At 40.4% G+C, this 23,322-nt stretch overlaps 2 protein-coding genes across 2 annotated transcripts in view; both read left to right on the forward strand.

The window, feature by feature from the left end:
* The first annotated feature begins 2,964 nt into the window (after positions 1 to 2,964).
* GNG2 (G protein subunit gamma 2) lies at positions 2,965 to 10,195 on the forward strand. Its single transcript, XM_015825035.1, has 2 exons — positions 2,965 to 3,094; positions 9,331 to 10,195. The coding sequence occupies exons 1-2, from the start codon at positions 3,008 to 3,010 to the stop codon at positions 9,457 to 9,459; spliced, it is 216 nt and encodes a 71-aa protein (XP_015680521.1). The 5' UTR covers positions 2,965 to 3,007; the 3' UTR covers positions 9,460 to 10,195.
* A 7,646-nt stretch (positions 10,196 to 17,841) lies between these two features.
* RTRAF (RNA transcription, translation and transport factor) overlaps positions 17,842 to 23,322 on the forward strand; it is a gene marked incomplete in the record, with an annotated part of 11,139 nt that continues 5,658 nt past the window's right edge. Inside the window, 5 exon segments of the mRNA XM_015825036.1 lie at positions 17,842 to 18,022; positions 19,721 to 19,848; positions 21,212 to 21,311; positions 22,384 to 22,470; positions 22,561 to 22,649. Of these exon segments, the coding sequence (XP_015680522.1) occupies positions 17,962 to 18,022; positions 19,721 to 19,848; positions 21,212 to 21,311; positions 22,384 to 22,470; positions 22,561 to 22,649 (465 nt within the window).

The following is a 23,322-nucleotide window of genomic DNA, read 5'->3' on the forward strand; positions in this document are numbered from 1 at the left end:
AGAGTGTTACAAATAGATCAGAGTTTGAAGGGTTTGAATGGAATGGCAACTGGTATTATAATAAGGATAGGTCCCTGAAAATCCAGTAAATAGGTGAGTTTGGGAACATGGAAGAAGAGTTTTGGAGATTATTGTTCCTGCAAATGTCCGGGTCTACAATTTTGTCGTCTTAATGGCCTATGGTTTGTGACTGTTCTTATCTATTTGTGCATGTAAAGCTTGCAATCTTGGAAAAACAGTCCTGTTGTCTGCATTTGTTCTCTTTCTGAAGATGTGCCTAGCAGTGCTTTCACTATTAATACATGTGTTGAAACTGAACCAGTGTCTTCCATTTTGTATTTGCAATATTTTCTTAACCAGGTCTAATCAAGATCTAATAGGTATATTTGGACAATTTGCAAAGCTTTGGTAGTATTAACATTGGTTGGGTTTGTGTATATGGGGTGAAGTATGTTGTGCAAATCCAGCCATTTAAATGATATATGAAACCAGGAAAGAGTTAATTCAATAATTAAGTTAGATACAGGAAATAGCTTCTGTTGAAGGTTTCAGATGACTGGAAAGGTCTCAGAAATTCTTTATTCAAAGCTGAAACTTTGCTCATTATGCAGTGTTAGACATGATTGGGTTCATACAATGGGCAAAGTCAAAGTTTCCTTAATTGTAGCTTACAAATGAAGGCAATTATAATTATATAATTAATATAAGGTAATTATTAGAGCTTACTGATGAAGGTAAACTAATAAAGGTGATGAAGACAATGAGAGTCAGTTTGGTGTAGTGGTTTGCAGTGTTTCTCAACCTTGACAATTTTAAGGCATCAGGCTAGAAACCGGGAGACTGTGAATTCTAGTCCTGCCTTGGGCACAAAGCCACTAAGTCAGCCCTAGGAAGGAGGCAATGACAAACCAGTTCTGAAAACCTTATCAAGAAAATGGCAGGGACTTGTCCATTTGGTCTCTGAGAAATGGGCACAATTGAACAGAAGAAAAAAAATGAAGGTTCAATTGTCATAGTTTGCACAAATACTAAACCAGGGAGTGTGCTTTTTCACAATGACATGCAACACTTAGCCAAATGAAATAAAGCACACTATAGTATCTGTGGAGAAGGTTCCAATGAATAGTCTATTTTGGTTCAGGATGCTGAGGAGCCTCATTCATAGCAGTGGAGATTCCCCAGCTGTTTTTCATCTAGGAACATCTTGACCCCTCCACAGACATTTAAAAACAGGATATTTGATACTATTGCCCAAGCTGATTTGAGTTCAATTGCCAACAGTAAAGTTCTTCTTGCTGTTCAGTTATTAAAACTGAGATTGTGAGCAATATTTGAAATGCATTATTGTTACCTTTCCTTCTCGTTAGCATTAACAAGATGACAGGTACAAATGTCTGTAGGTGACAGCCAGTTGTTTAAAATCTCGCACTTCCAATACACAGTCCCTGTCTGGCTGGCAGTTTAGAGAATATCTCTCATTATCTGTTTTATTGCCCATATTATCTGCTGCATGTATTGTACTGAATACAGAAGAAAAGTGTTCTGGCTGAAATCCCATAAAATTTAATTGTTAAGGAAAACATGGAACATGGCTATCCTGTGCAACTTGGCATAAACTCTTATTGCCTAATGAAAATAATGATTTTACTCTTGTAATAATTTTTATAATTATTAACTTAACTTTATACAATTTTGCATTTAGTTCATTAAAGCAGAGGTCCCCAACCTTTTCGGCACCAGGGACTGGTTCTGTGGAAAGAGGTTTTTCCATGGACTGGAGGGGGCGTGGTTTCGTGTGCTGCCTGCATCCCATGGATGGGGCTTTGTTTGTTTGTGCGGACCAGTTGCTGGCATACCGCAGCCCGGTACTGGTCCACGGATCGGGGATTGGGGACCCCTGCATATGTTTTATTGCATAGCTGATAACTGTACATTATATATCCGTAGGTTGGAACAATATATTAACTGAAATTTAAAAGGTACCAAAAGACAGAAAAATATTTTACTTGATGAACAGAACTTGCAGCTGTCCAGATGTGTTTTAGTGTTGATCACATTGGCAGGGCCTGCTGGAAATCACTAACATCTGGAACACCATGAACCACTAACATCTGGAACACTTCTGCTTCTTCTAGATCAAATTTTAAACTGCCAAAATGAAGCCAATTTCTTGGCTTTGTTGTTGGCTAAAAATAAGTCATTACTGGTACATGTTTTTGGTAGTAGCCGACATACCCGATGGGCTGGGCTCTGTGTCTCTCTACATTCATGTAGTATGTTGTTATCTTCTAAGAGCTCCATTTAGTTTTACATTTAGGCACTCTAACTCAATTTATTCAGGGTCCACCGAGTAGTATATGGGAGGTGAGATCCTTCAGCCACATTCTCTTTTAATGTTATTCCTTGCTCGATGGTCTCCTTCCCCCATCTTTTAATTTGATTTTGTTCTTGTGTACCCTCAAGAATGCTTATTCTTGCCATAAAGCTGTAAAAGTACAAAGAAGATTTGTACTTCTGCTGAATGAGGTACAGTAGCTTTTTCCAAACCTCTATCTGATGCTGAACTTCTATAAGGAACAACAGAGTTCCATCCTCTTCTGTCAACTCTCAAACTTTTTTTGGGGGGGGGAGGAGGAATTGGCTTCAATGGAATCTGCATGAAGATACCTGTTCTCCTCAAATACATTCTCTCCTCCAAAAAAAGGCTTCTCAATCAGTCCTTACAAAATCCTCCATAGCATTCCTTACAATCTTCTAAAATGGCTAAGATAACGTGAAGAAAAATCTAATACACAGAAAATGGGTTGAGATCTCAGTGCCAGTGAAACTCTAGCTTTTGAAGGATTATTATGCACCATTTCCTTTATTAGATTCCCTATCCCTGTAACTAGGCTTGCAAGCCTGGCAGTTTATTAGTTCCCTGATGGATCACCTTAATTTGTTCTCTCTTATTTGCCAGTGCATTTGAAGAGGTCGGAACCAGCATCTCCACCCAAGAAAGGCTCTGATGGCCAGCAACAACACCACCAGCATAGCACAAGCAAGGAAGCAGGTGGAACAGCTCAAAATGGAGGCAAATATCGACAGAATAAAGGTAAAGATTATTTAGCACTCTAATGTAACTTTGGGCTGGGATTATTCTAAAGAGGTCTTGCACAAACTGATGCGCTTCAGAGGTATTGGTGTACCCCCTTAGTATCTTCTCCAGAGGGCACTCCCATTATTTGGTTCTTGACTTACAACAATTTGTTTAACAACCACTCAGTTATGACAAAAAAGCGACTTACAACTAGTCCTGACATTTACAACCATTGCAGCGTCTCTGCAGTCACAGTATCAAAATTTGGGCACTTGGCAATCTGCAAATATTTGCAATGGTTACAGTGTCCCAGGTCATTTGTCATTTTTTTCAGGAAGCTTCCAACCCAGTGAGGGGAGTCAGCTTCATCTAACAACCACATGATTCGTTTAACGACCTCAGTGATTCACTTAATGATGGCATTGCTTAACAATGGAATTCTGGTCCCAACTGTGGTCATAAGCCAAGAACTATCTGTATTGAGAAAAGTTTATAAAGGATATTTTCATGTGAGAAAAAAATGTATTGCCGTAATAAACTTATTTGCACAAAGTATTGAAAGCATACTGGTGAGTCAGCGGCAAGAGCTTTGGGATAAATTAAGTAATCCCAAGATGTTTTGATCTCAATTTTAACATTGAAATTACCTTGGATGTTCTATAGATGGCCTCAGTTGAGAGAGTGGACTGGAATTTGCTTTGATTTTGCAGTGTCTTTTGATACTGCTGGCCACACATTTTGTGGAATCAAGGCATAGAGATGTGATGGTTCCACCAGTTATCTATGGGATGAATCCCTAAAGATAGCATTTGGGGTGATAATTCTATTTGTCACCATAGCACTTGTGAAATAAGGTCCTGCAGGTTTTTCACCTTTATGTCTTTTCATATCAGTATGAAGTTGCTGGATGAGCTCATTGGAAAATTCGAAGTGAAGCATCCTCAATCTGTGGCTGGCACCCGGCTGTACTTATCTCTGTCATCTGAGCCAAATGAATGAAAGCCAGTTGGGTCTAGTTAGTAGTTAAGGCACCAGGCTAGAAACAAATGACTGTGAATTCTAGTCCTGCCTTAGGCGTGAAAGTCGGCTGGGTGACTTTGGACCAGTTACTCCTGTCAGCTCACAGCATCAGGCTCAGGTGGCAATTCCTGTCATAATCAATGGATCAACACTTGAGCTAATCTGAAAAAAGTGGAGCCTTCACTTGCAGGAAGATGCTAGGAAATAAACTGAATCAAATTTAACCGTGCAGGTATTGGATAAAGAATAGACGATTGGATGCCTGCCAAACATTTCAACTATGCCTAAAAGGCAGTTGTATATGAAACCCAAAACATCTAGCAGATATCAGGCTATTAATCCATTCTGGACTACCCTCTGGACTCAACCTGAATAGAAACCAATACATTGAAAATGTATATAATTGGATAGTTTACATGCCTAGAAATGTGGGATACATTCTGTCCTAGGTATGACTGTACTGCTCCTAAAAGTTCATGTGTATAGCTGAGGGCTAGTAATATGCCCTTCCATCAGAGGCCTTGGGATCCCTTCTTGGTATAGCTTAGGAGGGGTTAGTCCTTGGTCAAGCAATGTCTATAACCTTAGTGGCTACCTTTCTTTCTTATACCATCTCTGGACAGGAATCCTCTATCTATGGTGGCAGATGCTCTGGTAATTCAATGTATGACTATCCAGCTAGTGTCAGCTGCATACACCAAACTATTAATAAATATATACAGATGGAAGCCTTTTCCTTTACATCAATTGTAAGAAATCTGCACCATGTGTTTGTTGGGTTTGGGGCCAAATTCAGCATGCTATTTTGACCTTTAAAGTTCTAAATGAGGTGAAGAGGCATGATATCCTAGAGAAGCTGCCTAGAAATTGATTCTTCCTCCTTAGATAGTATTAGAAATAGGTTATTGACCAAGCTTTCCAAACCTGATACTCTCCTGTTATAGTGTAACTGCATCTTCTGGAATTGCTAGTCACCATAAAGAAAGATGTCAGCCATCCTCAACCTAAGTGCCTCCCAGGTCAGTAATCACCACATTAATTAGGGCATCCTGGGAGTTGGGTGAGATGGAGTAGAATGGAGAAAGTTCATCTGTCCATGTGCATAAACATGCATGTAAAAGAGAGCATCCTCATATCCATTCATGAGAGGCGCAATGGCTCAGTGGTTAAAGACTCTGAGCTTGTCATCTGGCAAGCCCGGGTTCAATGCCCAGGTGCTGTGCAACAGAGTGAGCTTCCATTACTTGCCCCTGCCTACCTAGCAGTTCGAAAGCATGCAAATGCGAGTAGGTAAGTAAGTACCACTTTGGTGGGAAGGTAACGGCATTCGGTGTGCTTCAGCTTACAGTCACGCTGGCCACACGATCACGGAAGTATCTTTGGACAACGCTGGCTCCCTCGGCTAGGAAATGGAAATGAGTTCTGCCCCCTAGAGTCAGACTTGAATGGATAGAGGATACCTTTACCCTTATAATTATTCACATTGGCCATCTGCACTCTTACTTTTTCATGCACAGCAGTTACACCCTTATACATTTACGTGGACCTAAAACCAGGTCCCCAGACGTTCACATCATGAAGAAATGTTTGTGGGCATAGCAATTTGGCACCTCTTCATTGTGAGCAAAGGGATGTGCCTCCAGGTTTCTCACACTCTATCCTTAAACCATGGGGGATAAATGGCAGCATTTCAAAAATAATAGGAAAATATTTTGTGGCTGTGGATTAAAGTGGGCTTTTTTCAGAGTTTGTTTGTTACTCATAGCAAGTGGGGAGACAGTCCAGGTCAGTGATGGCGAACCTTTTAGAGACCAAGTGCCCAAACTGCAACCCAAAACCCACTTATGCATCATCAGGTGCCGGTTGGGTATGGCCCATTGGCTGGGCGTGGCTGCGGTAATAACGGCAGACTGGGTGGGACTAAAAAGTTCAATCAATTCCAACTTTGCAAGATCTTTTTTTTCCTGTGAGAAGTTGAAATTGACTGATTGATTGGACCTTTTTTTTTTTTGCACACGGCAGTGGAGGCCTAAAGCGAAAAGGTTTTATAAAACCCAGCTAAAGGCCTAGGACTGGGGTGATGGTGTGCGTGCCCACAGAGAGGGCTCTGAGTGCCACCTCTGGCACCTGTGCCATAGGTTCGCCACTACTGGTCCAGGTGATGTTGAGGTTCATGGTAGGCTCTCCATTGGACAGGCAGACCAGCTATGTGGATTTCACTTCTTGCATAAAAGAAGTAAAAAAAGAAGGGAATTATATTCTCCATCAGAGTGTAGGAACTTTTCCATATACACCCCTAATCTGGAAATCTTGAAATTTCCCCCCCATACTTTCTATCTCTAAGTCAGAGAGGAATCTCACTTATCATTGTCTGGAACGTTAATCTTTTTGATGCAACCTCCCCTCATAGCTATGACTGGAATCTGCAAGAGTCTAGCCCTGAGGTTTGATATAGTTAGCCTCACATGCAAAGCTCCAGATTGTACAATCTCACTCTCTTCTCCATCAGTTACTATGGCAACTGCAAGCCTCACCAGCGAAGCTCGGTGTCTTTGTAAAGAGGGCTAGAAGCACCTTGCGTATGAAAAACCTGCCACTTGCACACAAAAGCATCAGTCCAAGCTGCAACCGACAGCACTTGATCTGGGAAATGGTGTATGCTCTTTTTTTGGTGGGGGAGGGAGGGGGAGTCTCCCAAACATAAACCTCCTAAGATTATATCGGCATTTTAAATTTAGAGTAGGGTAAATTGCTGCACTTCTGAATGTAGCACCAGTCTCTCCTCAAGATTGCCATGATCAGGGCTAAGTCACCTGGATCAATGAAAAGCAATTGTTTAAGCACTGGTGGGAAATGCTTAAGATTTAAGAAAATCAGTGTTGGGCTCTGAAGGGGGGATGAGAGAGGTGTGTGTTTCTTCTGGGAGGAACAGTTGCCCACAACTTGCAGGGAAATGCAGTCACCTTCAGGATTGTGAGCCCGCCAAGAAAAAATTGTGCTAGGCTCAACATAGTCCATATAGATTGCTCACAGCTACAACCACTTGGCCCTTCAGTTCCTTCAGTGTCTTTCCATTTGCTCCTTCAGAACATCCCTCTTTTGACTTCTCTTCCCATTTATCATTCCCCTGTCAATGTGGTCAGCCATGACTCTGCTCCAGCCAGCCTTGCCTCTACCTGCTCTCCTCTGAAGCCCCAAAAGAGCATCCATGGAGAGCTGTCAAAATGGCAGCCATGACAACACAATTGAACCTGCCATTTATTTACACACATCACATACCATGCACATAAAAAAAGGGCAAGACTTGATCCCTTTTGATACTCTGCAAATGTCCCTGAACCTCAAGCCTTTGATCCCAAGAGTTTTGCTGTTTGAAAACTGCAGCCACGAGAGACCCAGGGCTGATTCCCTCTAGGTTCCCTGGGACTTTATCTGTTTGTTCCCCAAGAAGGCAAGCAATCTAGGGAGATTCCTGCATTACAGGCAGAATATGATAAAGTAGTCAGCTTGAACCCAACACATATTGATTTGGTTGCTTGCAGCTTGCATTTGCTTTGCCAAGACTTCTGGTCTGCCTCTCTAGGGCAGGGGTGTGAAACTGCCGGCCCGCGGGCCGGACACGTCACCAGGAAACTGCGCCCACCCCATTGCCGGCAATGGAGAAAAAGTTCCGATATGTCGCGCGATGTCACATGACATCACGAGTTTGACAGGTCTGCTCTAGGGGAAGCAGCTCAGATGGTCATCACTTTCTGACAGCTTACCAACATCTCAGCTAAGCACCTTCAGTGATTTTTTCATTGCTCTTTAGTGGCAGAGGAATAAATCCACAATCAGACTCCCCCTCCTGTAGCATATGCCAAGAACAATATGGGATTTGGGACTAGCTTTAGGATACACAGTCCCTTGAGTTTAATCCATTGATTCATTTGCAAGAGCAGGGAACCTGGGGCCTAGAGATGGGATTGAGATGGGCTATTTCCCTTGACATTAATATGAAATAAAATGAGAGACGATTTTTAATATCTTTCTCTCCTGAAAAAGGAGAGGTTGCTTTTAATGATCTTTGTAGCAGATGACATGCCAATATAAGGGAATGTATTTGCCTTTTTGAAAAAAAGGCAGCTTGTGCAGTCGTGGCATTCAGCTGGTTCGCATCGGTTCGGTAGAACTGGTAGCTAGTTTTTTGTTGACTTTGGCGAATTGGCTGAAGCCCTAGCCCTTTTTCGCAAGGCCCAGAATGGACTACCAGAAGTGTGTAAATGCCACTTCCGGAACTCTGTTCTGAGCCTGGGAAGCCTCCCAGGCCCAGAACAGCCTACCGGAAGTGCGTGAACACCGCTTCCAGAAGTCCATTCTGGGCCTCAGAGGCCCAGACCCAAAATGGACTTCCGGAAGAGGCATCCACGCAGAGAACCAGTTGTTCAGGTATTTGAATCCCACCACTGAGCTTGTGACACATAAATGCTTGACATCGTCGTAGATCCTGTTGGCACAAAAGGTCATTTTCATTTTGTGCAGAAAACTTAAAAGTGTGTAAACTCAACCTCTTCACTTGGATGAGACATTAGAGTTCAGCATCTAAAAGTTGAATTTCCTAACTTGAGCAAGACACTATTGAATAGCTTTTCCTGTGTGAGTCACTTGGTGATAAAATTCTCACATGCTAAATCACAAATCTGTGCTAATGAGCCATGGTTGAGTTCCCATAGCACCATGTCGCCAGAAACCATATTGTAGTTTAACATTGGTTGCCTGGTAAGCATAGGTTGTTGGGGTAAAAAACCGAAGGATCCTGATATTGCAAGATATGTGGAGATTGAGATGGGTTTAAAGAAATGAGTTTGTGCAAGATAACTAAGCTAAAACAAGGCATACTACAACAAGGTTTAGCAAAATGAACTTCAGCTAGTCTTTCTTCTAAGAATGTGTTTGGCACTAATAAAGGAGAATATTTGTAGCTCAGGGTTGAATTGTGGGGTCCTTAGTGATCTCTGAGCTTGGTTGTTTTCTTGCAGATGTTTCATTACCCAAACTAGGTAACATCATCAGTGCTCTGCAGTGCTGTAATTTGGTTAATGAAGTCTGCACGAAAACAATCAAGCTCAGAGACCACCAAGGACTCTTCAGTTTATTTGGCGTTTCCTTGGCCAATTGGCTGCACATCTTTGCAATTTAAGAACAGCTACTGTGGAATACCAAAAGAATATAAACCCTCTTTTTATTTGCAGGTATCCAAAGCTGCAGCAGACCTGATGGCGTACTGTGAAGCCCATGCCAAGGAAGACCCCTTATTAACTCCTGTCCCTGCTTCAGAAAATCCATTTAGAGAGAAGAAGTTCTTCTGTGCCATTCTGTAAACCTCACAGGAGCCTGACTCCAATTTGGGCTGCCCTGGACACTGATGTAGAGATTTTTCAGCAACGTGGACCAGTTTCTAGAGTCCACTTACTTTAAGAAAAATATATCAAACCACCTGAAAGTTTACAGAGAAGTGCATGATAAAAAAAAAGTGAATTCCTGCCTTCTTTGGAGAACGAGTTAATAACGATGTTGACCTACATCAAGAAGCTAAAGATCTTGACATCTGCAGAGTTGCCTGGAGGAGGAGGAGGGAGGGGGGAAATGTGTAAAAGAGTACATTTAATTTTCACTTTTGCTCTAGCCAAACCAAACCCTGTTGTCTTTCTCTGAAACAAAAATGAGGGTGCGCAGAGCAAGGTTGCAAATGATGCAATGGGGTATGTGTATGTAACCTCGATTATTTTGTTTTGCTTTCCCCAAATGTCACTCTTATTTATGTTGAAATGTAAAATAATTGCAATGGGTTCAATTTATTCTAACGTTCCTTAGTGTGGAGTATTGTGTGTATTTAGCATTTTAGAGTAGTGCCACACGAGGGGGCGGGGTGGGCAGGGATCCAATTGCAGTAGCCTGTCAGTCTAAACATTTTATCAAAGGTTTAGTTGAGACCGTCTCCTTGCTTTTCACAAGCCTACGGGCTGTCTTGTGCATTCCTAGCATACTTAGTATTGCTGTTTTCTAACATTTGTATTTGGTAGCTTTTGTTCTGCTAGTAAAATGTATGTTGTATTGGATTCTGCGGGTTTTTTATTTTTGTATCCCCCCCTTTATTATTTTTATAAATCTCTCAATACAGTGAACATACCTAATACTCCTTCCTCTCCTCCTATTTTCCCAAAACAACAACAGCCCTGTGAGTTGTGTTGGGCTAAGAGTGAGTGACTAGCTCAAAGTCACCAAGCCAGCTTTCATGCCTAAGACGGAACTAGAACTCAGAGTTTCCCAGTTTTTAGTCTGGTGCCTTAACCACTAGATCAAACTGTTCTCTTCACCTTATTTTCCAATGTTTTCTGCTAATAAGCCAAGAGTGAGCAAATTTCAACCTTAAAACAGATTTGTTTTGGTGGTAAACCATGATTTATGGTTTATTGTTCAGAGCACAACCAATATGTTTTTTTTCAATACAAGGCTTAAATAATAGCTTAGAGAAATCCAGTTATTGTCTGGGTTCGTATGATATGATTACCTGGGGTTAACTGGTTTATTCAGTTAATGTTCTGGGTTCATCTGAGATAATAAAGTATACTGATGTAAAACTAACAAGATAGATAGGTTCACACAATGTACTAAGCTTAAAAAGGGTTGTAATTCAATTTGTTCTGTGACCAGCATATGTTCAGGAATTGAAGAATGAAATTATAAGAGAAATTTGACAGAAGAATCAATCAATTATCCAGACATGTGGAGGTTAAACTACCTTCTATTGGGAATGCTTTAAGTTTGATTTCTGTATTAAATAACAGGTGGGTCTCAATTGGCCCTTTCTATTGTATGATTCTTTGTGAGCAAAAATATACAGTAGAGTTATGTCTTTAATTTTCTAGATGCCACTCAACTACAGCTTTTAAAAGTTCCAGCCAACATGGCTAAAGATGAGCAACACTCGGAGCTGGGGTTCTGATCTCTGCTTTAAAGCAGCCTGAGTAACTTTAAGATGTGTGGATTTCCAACTCCCACCATTTCCCAACCAGCATGCTGATTGGGGAATTCTGGAGGTTGAAGTCTACACATCTTAAAAGTTGCTGAGGTTGAGAAACACTGCTTTAAGGTCCCCTTATGTTTGGTAGTGTTTGGCCAAATGTTCTGACAGGATGTCTTTACACAAAACACATTTCTTGTCTGTACCAGGTACATAGTATTAGTATTAGTATTAGTAGTAGTAGTAGTAGTAATAATAATAATAATAATAATAATAATAATAATAATAATAATAATAATAATAATAATAATAATAATAATAATAAAGTTGGAAGGGACCTTGGAGGTCATCTAGTCCAACCCCCTGCTCAGGCAGGAAACCCTATACCATTTCAGACAAATGGCTGTCCAGTCTCTTCTTAAAAACTTCTAGTGTTGGAGCATTCACCGNCACTGATTTAGTGAGGAGATCATTGACCTTTCAGTGGGGCTGGTTTCCCAGAGGAGAAGCTGTAACCTAATTCTCTGCTGTTTCTTGCATTATTGTGCAAATGATGGCTGCTGGTTAGTCAAATGGGATTTAATCTGGTTTCGTCCTTGGTCTTCTGTAAAATCCATACCTTGCCTTGTGACAAGCTTGAGCAAAATGCAAAATTGACACATATGCTTTTAGGCCTTGATTAGTGAGATATACTTCAGTTTAATTTTGGGCATTAAACAACCACTTAACTAACATGATAGAATCTTCTCAGGGTAATGTACACTTAATGTTTTATTACAGTAGGAATAAATAAAAAATCCAGAAATAATTATATATATATATACACACACACACATACACAAACACAATATCCAATATTATATAAAATGCAAAATAAAATATACCTCCAAAAATGCAGGTTAATCAACAATCACAGAAAAACAGCCAACACTTAGACTTGCATACCACTCTACAGCCCTTTCTGAGCGGTTTATAGAGTCAGCATGTAGCCCCCAACAATCTGGGTCCTCATTTTACTGACCTTGGAAGGATGGAAGGCTGAGTCAACCTTGAGCCCATCTGGATCGAACTCTAGGCTGTGGGCAGCCTGCAATACTGCATTCTAACCACTGAGCCACCAGTCAGAAAACCTACCTAGACAAAGTGGCAGAGGACAATGATGCTACCTTGGGATCTCTCATTCCATTTCAGACCTTAAAAGTGTCTTAAGTCAAGGTTAGGACTCTATGCTGGGTCTGTTTTAGCCATGGTTTGTTAGATGAGCCAACTGTTTGAATTTACATAAGCCATGGTTTACAAATTACAATATTAGGATTCATACAATAAGGCAAAACCAAACAAATTATACATTATTTTTATATTTACGTGTTGTGCGAATTCAGTCTATCAATACAATTAGAATGATCACACACTATACCACGTTAAAATGTGATTGACCAGTTCATGTGTGTTAACACAACAATCTTAGCCAGATCAGGTAACTAGCAGTTTCATTTGCAAATATAGCAAGTTTTATTAATGTTAACCTTGGTTAGTTTTGTTTTTGTGGCACTGCAGGTTGTGCTAAGCCAGCCCATTTGGCTAGCTTATTTGAATTTCTAAAACTTGATTGATTGAATAACTAAGCTAATGTGTAAATGCAGCCAATATTTGCAAGAAGTCAGTATATTTAATGGTCTAATGTGTTATGTTAATCCATTTAAATCAGTAAACTCTGGGGTGGTATATTATAGAAACAGAATCTTCCAGAACCAAGCTAGATCTTTACTTCAGATCTTTTCTTGAAACTTATGCATTACTTTGAATAACCTTCCCAAACCATCTCAGATGTGATGTAAAATATATGGCAATACATCTGGAGCAGCACAGACTGACTAGTTATAATGTAGTGCTAGGGTCCAGTTAAGAACTAAAGTTCTTGCCATATTGTGTAACATCTTGCACAGTTTACTATAACAGTACATTATAGTAGGAAATGTCTGGCAGGTTGAGAAAAAGCCCTCTGGAATATCACTCAGACATGGAGGACAAAAGAGGCAGATGCCGCCTACAATATTTCATGGCGTTTGACATCCTATATTTTTTACTGTAGGAGTAAATGTTTTATTACTTTCAGCTACTTAGAGAAAAATTCTGATGAAAAAGCTACTTCTAATGAAAAAGAGCCTAATTTGTATGCTATCAGATATACTGTAGTAAACATGCATTTTTTTGACATTAGTCCACTGAAAAAGAAGTTCAAAATCTCCCAGACACACATTCAGATAAATTGCAGGGTATGGAGGGGGCTATGCAATGTCTTGGACTTTCTTGGGATTTCCTTCTTCCCACCCCCCAATCTCTTTTCAAAGTGATGGATTATGTTGTACGTGATTTAAAGTTTTTCCTACTAACTAATCTGCTGTTAATGTGGATAGTTACTTAAAGGCAGACTTAAATTCCCCTCTGAAACCCTAAATCCAGAGTAGGCAAGTTGCTGTTTCTGACTGTACTTCATATCATCTCTTTTCAAGTTGGCCAGCTGATGAGAGGAGCTGAAATCCAGTTATTTGGAGAATGTCTGCTCACTTGCCCCTGCTCTGTCATTCTGGAAACCAAAAGCTGTACTTAGAATGCATGCCTCAGCCAACCCTGCCTGCCTATAAAAACGGAAAAATCTGGTCATACCATAGGGCCTGGATAAATCATTCTGTATCTGATTAATCTAAGCACACATGGTCAGCAACTTTCTTCTGATCACATACAAAGCAAGATCTTCAAGGAAGATGGTTGCTGTGCACTTCCTATATAAATTAATGCCTTGCTGTGACACTACTACTTCGCATAACTGGAACATAGATCTATCTAAAATTGCAAACTTCTTGAAAAGCCCTCTAGTGGACAATTTGGGTAAATGCCAATCAAGAACTCACAGCAATTACTGTTTCCCTGAAAATAAGACCTACCTCGAAAATAAGCCCTAGCTTGATTTTTACACATGTGCCCAATATAAGCCCTACCCCAAATATAATCCCTACTTAAGACCCCGCCCACTCCGTTGCACCTGGTTGAACGAGGTGGGGTGAGACGCACGGGTATAAATCAAGCTAGGGTGTGGATGGGAGATGAAGCTGCCCCACGTGCCACGGACCCACTTACCTTAGGACAGTTGCGGCCAGGCCTCCCATGCTGGTCCACTTCTTCTGCGGCTCTTGCATACGTTGCCCTCAGCCTTGGTTTCGCCATCAGAGGCATTCAGAAAAGGCCTCTGCAGCTGATAAACGAACTCCAGATTGATGCGCACAGCACCTCTCGGCCTCCATTTCGGCTTCTAACAACGAAACGGAGGCCAGGGGGCACCACACGCATCAATCCAGAGCTTGTTTATCAGCTGCAGAGGCCTTTCCTGAAGCCTCTGACGGCGAAACGGAGGCCAGGGGCACAGTGAGCGGCCGCAGAAGTGGGCTGGCCAGGGAAGGCATGTGTCAGGGTGTGGGAGGCCTGGCTGCTATGGTCCTCCTGGTTCAGGCATTACACTAAGCTCTAAACTATGATTTATAATGTCTTGTGTACACAAAATACATAGTACGACTTCACTTTGACTTAACATAACGGTGTTCCAGTATCTAAGGGGCTGCCACAAAGCAGAGGGGGGCAGCCTATTCTCCAAAACGGGAAAAGGCAGGACAAGAAGCAGTGGATGGACTAATCAAGGAGAAAACCAACCTAGAACTAAGGAGAAACTTCCTGACAATGAGAACAATTAATCAGTGAAATGGCTTGCCCTCAGAAGTTGTGGGTACTCCAACACTGGAGGTTTTAAAGAAGAGATTGGACAACCATTTGTCTGAAATGGTACAGGGTTTCCTGCCTGAGCAGGGGGTTAGACTAGAAGACCTCCAAGGTCCCTTCCAACTCTGTTATTCTGGCCATGGCCAGGAAAGTGACTGGCCCAGGGATTGACAGTGCTGCCTTTTTCAGGTGCATTCAGTGCATCCACCTGCACTGCTAGCTCCACCTCCTGGACTGCCCCATGATGCTACTGCAGCCCCCTCTTCCCCGCCTCCAACAGTTGTGAATGCTCCAACACTGGAAGTTTTTAAGAAGAGATTGGACATATGTCTGAAATGGTATAAGGTTTCCTGCCTGAGCAAGGGGTTGGAGTAGAAGACCTCCAAAGTCCCTTTAACTCTGTTATTCTATTAACATGACATCCAAACCAATAATGGTGATGTGTAAATCATGGGGGTTTTCTGTTTAGTGGGGGGGGAGAGATTTCTGCCCCCCTCCAGGTATCTTCTTTGCAACCCAAAGGCTACCAGCAATGTGGATAAGGCAAAAAATGTTACCGGGGGGAGGATTAATAGTTAATGTTGGTGAGCAGTAGAAATTTAAAATGTCTTCATAATCTTTAGTTCATGTGACATTACAATTACCTAAGTTCGTATATATCATGAATTATCAACAACCATAGCTGAGTACATATACCAAGTAAAAACTAAAAACCCAATTAAAATATGGTGAACTCCCATCATTGATCCCAGTATGATACTACTTTAATATCCAAAGATGCAAGCTTCTGCAAGCTATGATTATAAAAGTCAAGCACAGTGAAAAATTGGGAGTAAAATTAAATAACAAGAAAACCAATCTAATGATAACTGGCACAGCTGCCACTCTTAGAAATGACAATGAAGGTACCAAAGTGGAGGGTGGGTTCTACCTTCTAGGATCAACCATCAACAATAAAGGAATAACCAGTCAAGAAATATTCCACAGACTAGTACTTGGTAGAGCAGCCATGAAGGCTTTAGGAAAGATATTAAATACTCTGATACAATTGGTATTCCTTGTGATACTTTATGGAAGCAGAAGTTGGACTTAAAGGAAGCAGGATAGAAAGAGTATTGACTCTTTTGATGTTGCAGAAGACTCCTGAGAATACAATGCACAGCCAAGAAAACAAACTGATGGATCATGAAACAAATCAACCCAGAGCTGATTCAAGACACAGCTGATCAGGCTCAATTATTGTGCTTTGGATACATTATGCAAAGACCTAGCTTTTTAGAAAAGGCTCTAATGCTGGGGAAAGATGCTGACCACCAGCAAAAATGGATGGACTTAGTTACAGTAGCAACTGATGCACCATTGGAAGACTTGAAGGACCAGGTTAGGGACAGATCATCATGAAGAAAATCTATCTTTGTCATCACTTAAAAATAAGCTGATCTGATAGCACGTAACTGTAATATTAATTTCATTTTTTTGCATTTCTTCTGTAATACAGTGTTCTAATTCATTTTGTGTTGCTTTAAGTTCTTGGTATTTTACTGAATGTTCTAATTTGCATTATTATATAGAATACATCTTTACCACCATTTAGCTGACCAGAATAGGAATAATTAATAAGTAATTTTGGTGAGAAATTAGAAAACAAAATAACACTTCTGCTATTATAATACTTGTAAATTATTTTGCAGGATCATATACATATGAAAATAAAATCCAGTGATTAAATTCACAAAAATTAACAAAGTATAGTGAGTTGATTGCATACAATTACAAAGCCCCAAATAAAGTGGTTTAACTCATACTAAACCAAATTTAGTACATTTAACATTCTGTACAATTAATTTAAAAAATTGCAATAACACCAATCGAAACAAGCTCTAGATCTAGTTTTTTTTTTTCTTCCGTTCAATCGTTCAATTTTTTCTTCCGTTCAATTAGCATCAGGTCTGCAGCAAGGCTGCTGTGAAAACACAAAAACCCTCCCTGCATCATGACTGATAGGATTTGCTATAAAAATTAGATAAGCACAGTATAAAAAGTGAACCCTGCAACTAAGCAAGATAAGCACTAAGAAGAAAATACAGGTATGAAAAGCCCTCAGTGTATGTTTACATTATGTATATGTAAGTTATTTTGCTTGTTTCTTTGTTCTGTATTGTTTAACTAAATAAAGGCCAAGAAACAATTAAAAACCTTTGTAACATAGTTTAAGTTTTGGGACGTTTGATCCAGCTTAGCTTTTAAAAATTATCCAAAGGAAACATAACATAGTGAAATCACCCTCATCTTTACAAGAAAATTCAGCAAGCAAAAAATAGGATCATCAACTAACACCCATACTTGTTCATATTGTTATAACTCCCTTCATTCCCCTGAATTATAACCTATTACATTTCTTAAAACAATTCATCCCCATGCATTAACAAGCGTTCAAACGTTAAGACATGGGGACTTCAATTCCCAGAATTCCCTAGCCAGCTTGCATTCTGGAAGTTGAAGTCCACATGTCTTAAAAGTAGCCAAGTTTGAGAAACACTTGTTGATGCACATTTCGAACAAGACACAGATAATCCACTACTGATGTTTTTTTGCTCCCCGCATCTGCCCTTCCCTGGGCGGGGATTTCTTTTTTCGAGTTGCCCTTTTCTTTGCAAGAAAGGAGATGGCGTACCGGGCTCTAATCATAGCTGAGATGAAAATTCTGCAAGGACAATTCGGGAGCGAAACAAAAGCTACCCTAAGAACGGAAACAAGCCTTGAAAATCCTAGTTTTAAAAATCTCCTTTCCCTTCCTGTCCAAAGACTAGGTCTTCCATCTTCACTGGCTCCTGCTGTGGTCAGTCAAACCGTTTACCAATCATTTCCTCTCTTTTTCTCCCATCGTGTTAGTCCCGCTCACCAGCCGTGACGCGCGTCCTTGAAAAACAATGATTGGCTACTGCCAACTCTCCCTCTAGTTCCCGTAACCGAGTCGCGCAGGCGCTCTTTCTTTCTCAAGTCTCCTCTAGCCGTTTGTTGGTGATTGAAACGCTCCTTGATTAGACGTCGTCTCGGCTCGAAAGACTCTCGCCTAGAGAGCAGCGCCATGTTCCGGCGGAAACTGACGGCGCTCGACTACCACAACCCGGCCGGGTTCAACTGCCGAGGTGAGGGAAGCCGTTCCCAATAGGCCGCAGTACAAACCCATCGTCTCATTCATGGCTGGTTAGCTGCTGTTGGCATTTTGATACGCATGCGCGAAGCCCCTTCGCTTTCTCCCAGACAAGAGAATGGTTGCGTTGACCGCGTCCCTTCGGTCCTTTTTTTCGCGTCCCCTCCCCTTAAAAGCTGCTTTCTCGTGATGCCCTCCAGGTATAAGCAACTACCGTACAGTTCCCATCACTTAGTTCAGTGTTTCTCAACCTTGACAATTTTAAGGCATGTGGACTTCATCTCCCAGAATTCCACAGCCAGCAATGCTGGCTGTGGAATTCTGGGAGATGAAGTCCACATGCCTTAAAATTGTCAAGGTTGAGAAACACTGACTTAGTTAAACCAAGCCAGGGGGATTCCTTCTTTGTAATCAGCCATATTTTGAGAGTACCAGCTTAGGAAGCACTTTGTTAAGTAAGTGCTCACGTTACCCAGCGTGTACAAAAGTTAGGTTTGTATTGAACATAAGCATTTGGTATCTGCCTGGGTACCAGCCCCAGGTGGAGTTTCCCGAAAAGAGGTTGAAATTAATTACCATAAACCCTGCAGTAAATAGCTCCTGAAACTACAATGAGGCCTCAGGGACGCAATTCCACACTTGTCCTCCAAAACTGGAACCGAAGTTGAACAGCTAAAATCTTCTCTTTCAGGTGGTATCACGGGCAAAATAGGAGTTAAAGAAGAGAGATTTGATCGATTCTTTGCTTCTTAACTATGTTGTTATTTTAGAACTTAGAATAGGGGTGTCCAACCTTGGCAACTGTGGACTTCAACTCCCAGAATTCTCCAGCCAGGTTTCCAATACTGATTGATAAGGTTATCAGTCTCCATCTCTAAAGAAAGCTATAGAGAGATACGACTTTAAAACTGTAAGCTGCCTTACGGAGCAATAATATATGACTATATTGCATTAAAATGGATTTGTACTTTTAGAAATGTATTTATTAAATTAAATTAGACAGCATCACCACCAGATGGATTCGTAGCTGGCTGACTGGCCATACTCAGCATGTGGTCCTCAGTGATAATGATAATCAAGCAACGAATCAGCGAACACCTAGAGGCAAACAAAGTCATTACCAAAAGCCAACATGGTTTTGTCAAAAACAAAACATGCCAGACAAATCTTACTGCATTCTTTGACTAGGTGACAAAATTAGTGGACCAGAGGAATGCTGTGGATATAACTTACTTGGACTTCAGTAAGGCATTTGATAAAGTAGACCACAACCTACTACTTGATAAGATAGAAAAATGTGGGTTAGACAGCATCACCACCAGATGGATCCGTAGCTGGCTGACCGGCCGTACTCAGCGTGTGGTCCTCAATGGAACCGCATCTACATGGAGGGAAGTGTGTAGTGGGGTGCCCTAGGGCTCTGTTCTGGGCCCAGTGCTCTTCAACATCTTCATCAACGATTTGGATGAGGGGATAGATGGGGAACTCATCAAATTTGCAGACGACACCAAGCTGGGAAGAATAGCCAACACTCCAGAAGACAGGCTGAAGATACAGAAGGATCTTGCTATTAATTATTGTATCTTCTAGATAATAGAGAATTTAGTATAATAGAAAGAATTTTACAAGGATTTCTTTTAATTTAAGGAAAAGTATTTTTTATGATGTGACTTGTATTTATTTGTTATTGTAGATGAAACAGAATTCCGAAATTTTATTGTTTGGCTTGAAGACCAGAAAATCCGACACTATAAAATTGAAGATAGGGGGAATTTAAGAAACATCCATAATGCCACAGAATGGTCAAAGTCCTTTGAAAAGGTAGTATTATATTTAATGTGGATGGTATCTGTTTTACTATAGCAGCACATTACATGCTGATTGATTAATTCGGACTAGATTTGATGAGAGCACAGAAAAGTAAAATTAAGGTATTTTCACTGGCTGTAGCATTTTTTGTATAAACTTACAAAAGTATGGACATACTAATTTGGTTTCTATAACTACATCAGAGGTCCCCAACCTCTGGGCCATGGCCCACTACTGGACTGCAGCCTGTTTGAAACCAGGCCATGGGAGAAATGGGCAAGCGTGTGCGTGCGAAGTTCTACTTGTGCAAGCAGAGGACACTTGCTCTTGCATGCAAAGCTCTGCTAGTGGAGCTTTGCCCACGAGTGTAGGTGTCTCACTCGTGCAAGCAGAGCTTCGCACGCGAGCACAAACACCCTCCACTTGAGTGCAAAGCTCCATTTGTGCGAGTGGAGAGTGCACGTGCCACTTGCACAAATGGAGCTGTGTACGTGCGCCTGCCACTCACATGCCTCTGCCCCCTCACCAGGCCAGGCCACCAAGCTGGATAGGTTGAGGACCTCTGAACTACATTGACAGTTGCAATATAAGTCTGCAACATACTTAAAAAAAACAAGAGTGTAATTTAGTAGTAAGGAAAATCTATTTGCCTGGATACTGCTAAAATAATCCAGGATGGATGCCTATAGACACTATTTGCCCAATTTGTGATACATTGTTATATTTTTTTCCACACAATTGGTAGCCTCCTGCACCACCAGAATAGTGGGTATAAATTGTATAAATTCATTACAGAGTAGGAAATGTGTGAGAGGTACCAACTAAGAATTCACTATGCTAACAAGTAATTTGGAGTTGAGATTAGGAAAGATTTAGGAGTACAGCAGCAGTAAATGGAAAAAATATTGTAGCAGAATTAGAATATAAACAACCGAGAGTTAAAAATAAATATTGTTTTGCTCCATGACTCTGTGTACATTTGGAACTGTGTTCAGGATCTTATTACCCAATGAAGCACACTTCATAGCTAAGGAAAAGTTAGGTGAAAGGGATTTACAGGACTGGTCCTATCCATACGGCCATGCCTTTTTAATGTTTGTGGCATAGAATAAGATCACAAGAAAGTATTTTCCAAGCTATTTCATAACACATAGAAGTATCCTTTATCTTTCAAAAGTAGATATTAAATGCTTTTGACACAAAAAGTGCTGAACTGTCTTGGTTTAGGTATGGCAGCAGCAAGTTTTTCCCCCCCTGATTAAAGATGCTTTATTCAGTGCCAGATCTCTGTTAAGGTGTTCACCAAAGTGAAACCTATGGCTTTTAAGATTTGTTGTTAATTGAAATGTTTGATTTAAACTTGTTTTTTTAACAGTACCTTAAAGATGTGAATTGTCCCTTTACTGTACAAGAACGGCAAGAAACCATTGATTGGCTTTTGGGATTGGCAGTTAGGCTTGAGTATGGAGACAATGGTATGCTGGACTTTTTAATCTTCTCTTGAATAATAATAATAATAATAATAATAATAATAATAATAATAATAATAATAATAATAATAGAGTTGGAAGGGACCTTGGAGGTCATCTAGTCCAACCCCCTGCTCAGGCAGGAAACCCTATACCATTTCGGACAAATGGCTGTCCAGTCTCTTCATAAAAACTTCCAGTGTTGGAGTATTCACCGCTTCTAGAAGCAGGTTGTTCCACTGGTTAATTGTTCTAACTGTCAGGAAATTTCTCCTTAGTTCTAGGTTGCTTCTCTCTTTCGTTAGTTTTCATCCATTGCTTCTCTTTAGCATTCAGGTACTACTTATAGTGCAATGCTCTAAAAGAGTATTTTTCAACCTGGGCAACTTTAAGATATGGTGGTCCAACTCCCAGAATTTGCCAGCCAGCCCTAGCTCCATCCATTGAAGTTAAAGTCCACACATCTTCAAGTTGATCAGGCTGAAAAAAAGCCACCCTAGAGTCAGGTATTTCAGAAAACCTGATCTTCTGCCAGTTCACTGCAGAAAGGATAGATTGGGAAATGCTCACTTATTTCTTTACAACCATTTTCTCTACCAGCTCTCCCCTCCCCCAGCACGGGCATTGAGCAGACAGCTAACAAACTATGAATTAACAATTTCACTTTATGCCCATTACATTTTTTATTGCAAAAAACTTATCCACCAATTTGCAGTTATTTCGCTGATACTGTGACCCAGTTCTCTACTAAAACTATAGTTCTGTCCTTTGATATTTTTTTTTCTGAATTTGGACAAGCTGTCCAGTATTTTAAAGAAAATGTTGTTTGCTGTCAATGAACATGATAATAGATGCTACTTAGGATTCATTATTAGTAGCAATTAACAAGAACTTACAGTGAAATTTTTGGACAATGTAGACAGCTGCGGCTGTTATGCACATGCTGTTCTCGAATTAGAAGAATAGTATAATGCTTATTTCCTTTGCTCTGAGGCTTTCTTTCATTTTGAGCTTTTTCTTTGTATTGTGGCCCATACCGGTAGTTATGCATTGAGTGAACTGGCTTTTCTTTTAACAGCTGACAAATATAAGGACCCTACACCAGAAGGGCCTAAAGATGCAGATAATGCAGCCAAAAATACAGAACCCCTGATAAACCTGGATGGTGAGTAAAGATACAGCTTAATTTTTTCTTAGTGTGAAATATGCATCAAAAAAAGAATTAACCTGTACCTATGTTTTTCTTTTTTTACAGTGAATAATCCTGATTTTAAAGCTGGCGTGATGGCTTTGGCAAATCTTCTTCAGATCCAACGTCATGATGACTATTTGGTTATGCTTAAGGTTAGTTTATTAATGAATTATTCCACTAACAGTAATTTAACGTCTTTAAAAATGATTTGGGTAAACTTGCTGACTATTCTCTTCTCCACCACCTTTAGTATTTATATTATTTGACAGCCATGAAAAATTTGAGGTGGACAACATAGCTTAAGAAAGAGACTCCTAAGCCTGTTGGTTAGATGCTGCCTTGAAACCTAATGCCCTGTTTCTAAAATATCTGCTCCTGGGGATGTGTGTTTTTAGAAGTTTCTCCTTTTCCAGCATCTTTTCTTTTTAGTTGTTTTTCCTATATTTAAGCTAAACACATGTTTCAGTAACAGGATGATCTTTTTTCACTTGCTAGTTGTATCTAAAACTATCCATAGTGTTCTTTACTCTTTTAAAATTCAATTTCTGAAAGAAAGTTTAGCTCAAATATAGGAGAAAAACTACCAACTATAAGAGTAACTCAGTTGAAGGACAGTTTCACAAGACTCCCAATGATTTCATTTCAGAAGAAAAAAAATGCATCTGGATTCTAAGTAAATGCAGTTTGAATTATAGGCCTAGCGTTGTTTGCTTTTGCCCGTCCCTGCTTAGGGCAAATTTATGCCTGCTTGTTGATTCATTTTGGTTAATTATTTGGCTGATCGTGTGCAATACAGGTTTTGCACTGTCTTGAATTAAGACTGGT

This window comes from Protobothrops mucrosquamatus, unplaced genomic scaffold (assembly GCF_001527695.2).
Source record: "Protobothrops mucrosquamatus isolate PMUCROS unplaced genomic scaffold, P.Mucros_1.0 scaffold2454, whole genome shotgun sequence".
NCBI lineage: Eukaryota > Metazoa > Chordata > Lepidosauria > Squamata > Viperidae > Protobothrops > Protobothrops mucrosquamatus.

Bases quoted from the DNA above. Each gene is read 5' to 3' on its own strand.
- GNG2 (XM_015825035.1), top strand. From the start codon at position 3,008: ATGGCCAGCAACAACACCACCAGCATAGCACAAGCAAGGAAGCAGGTG. The intron at 3,095-9,330 runs GTAAAGATTATT...TTTTATTTGCAG, and splicing joins CAAATATCGACAGAATAAAG to GTATCCAAAGCTGCAGCAGA.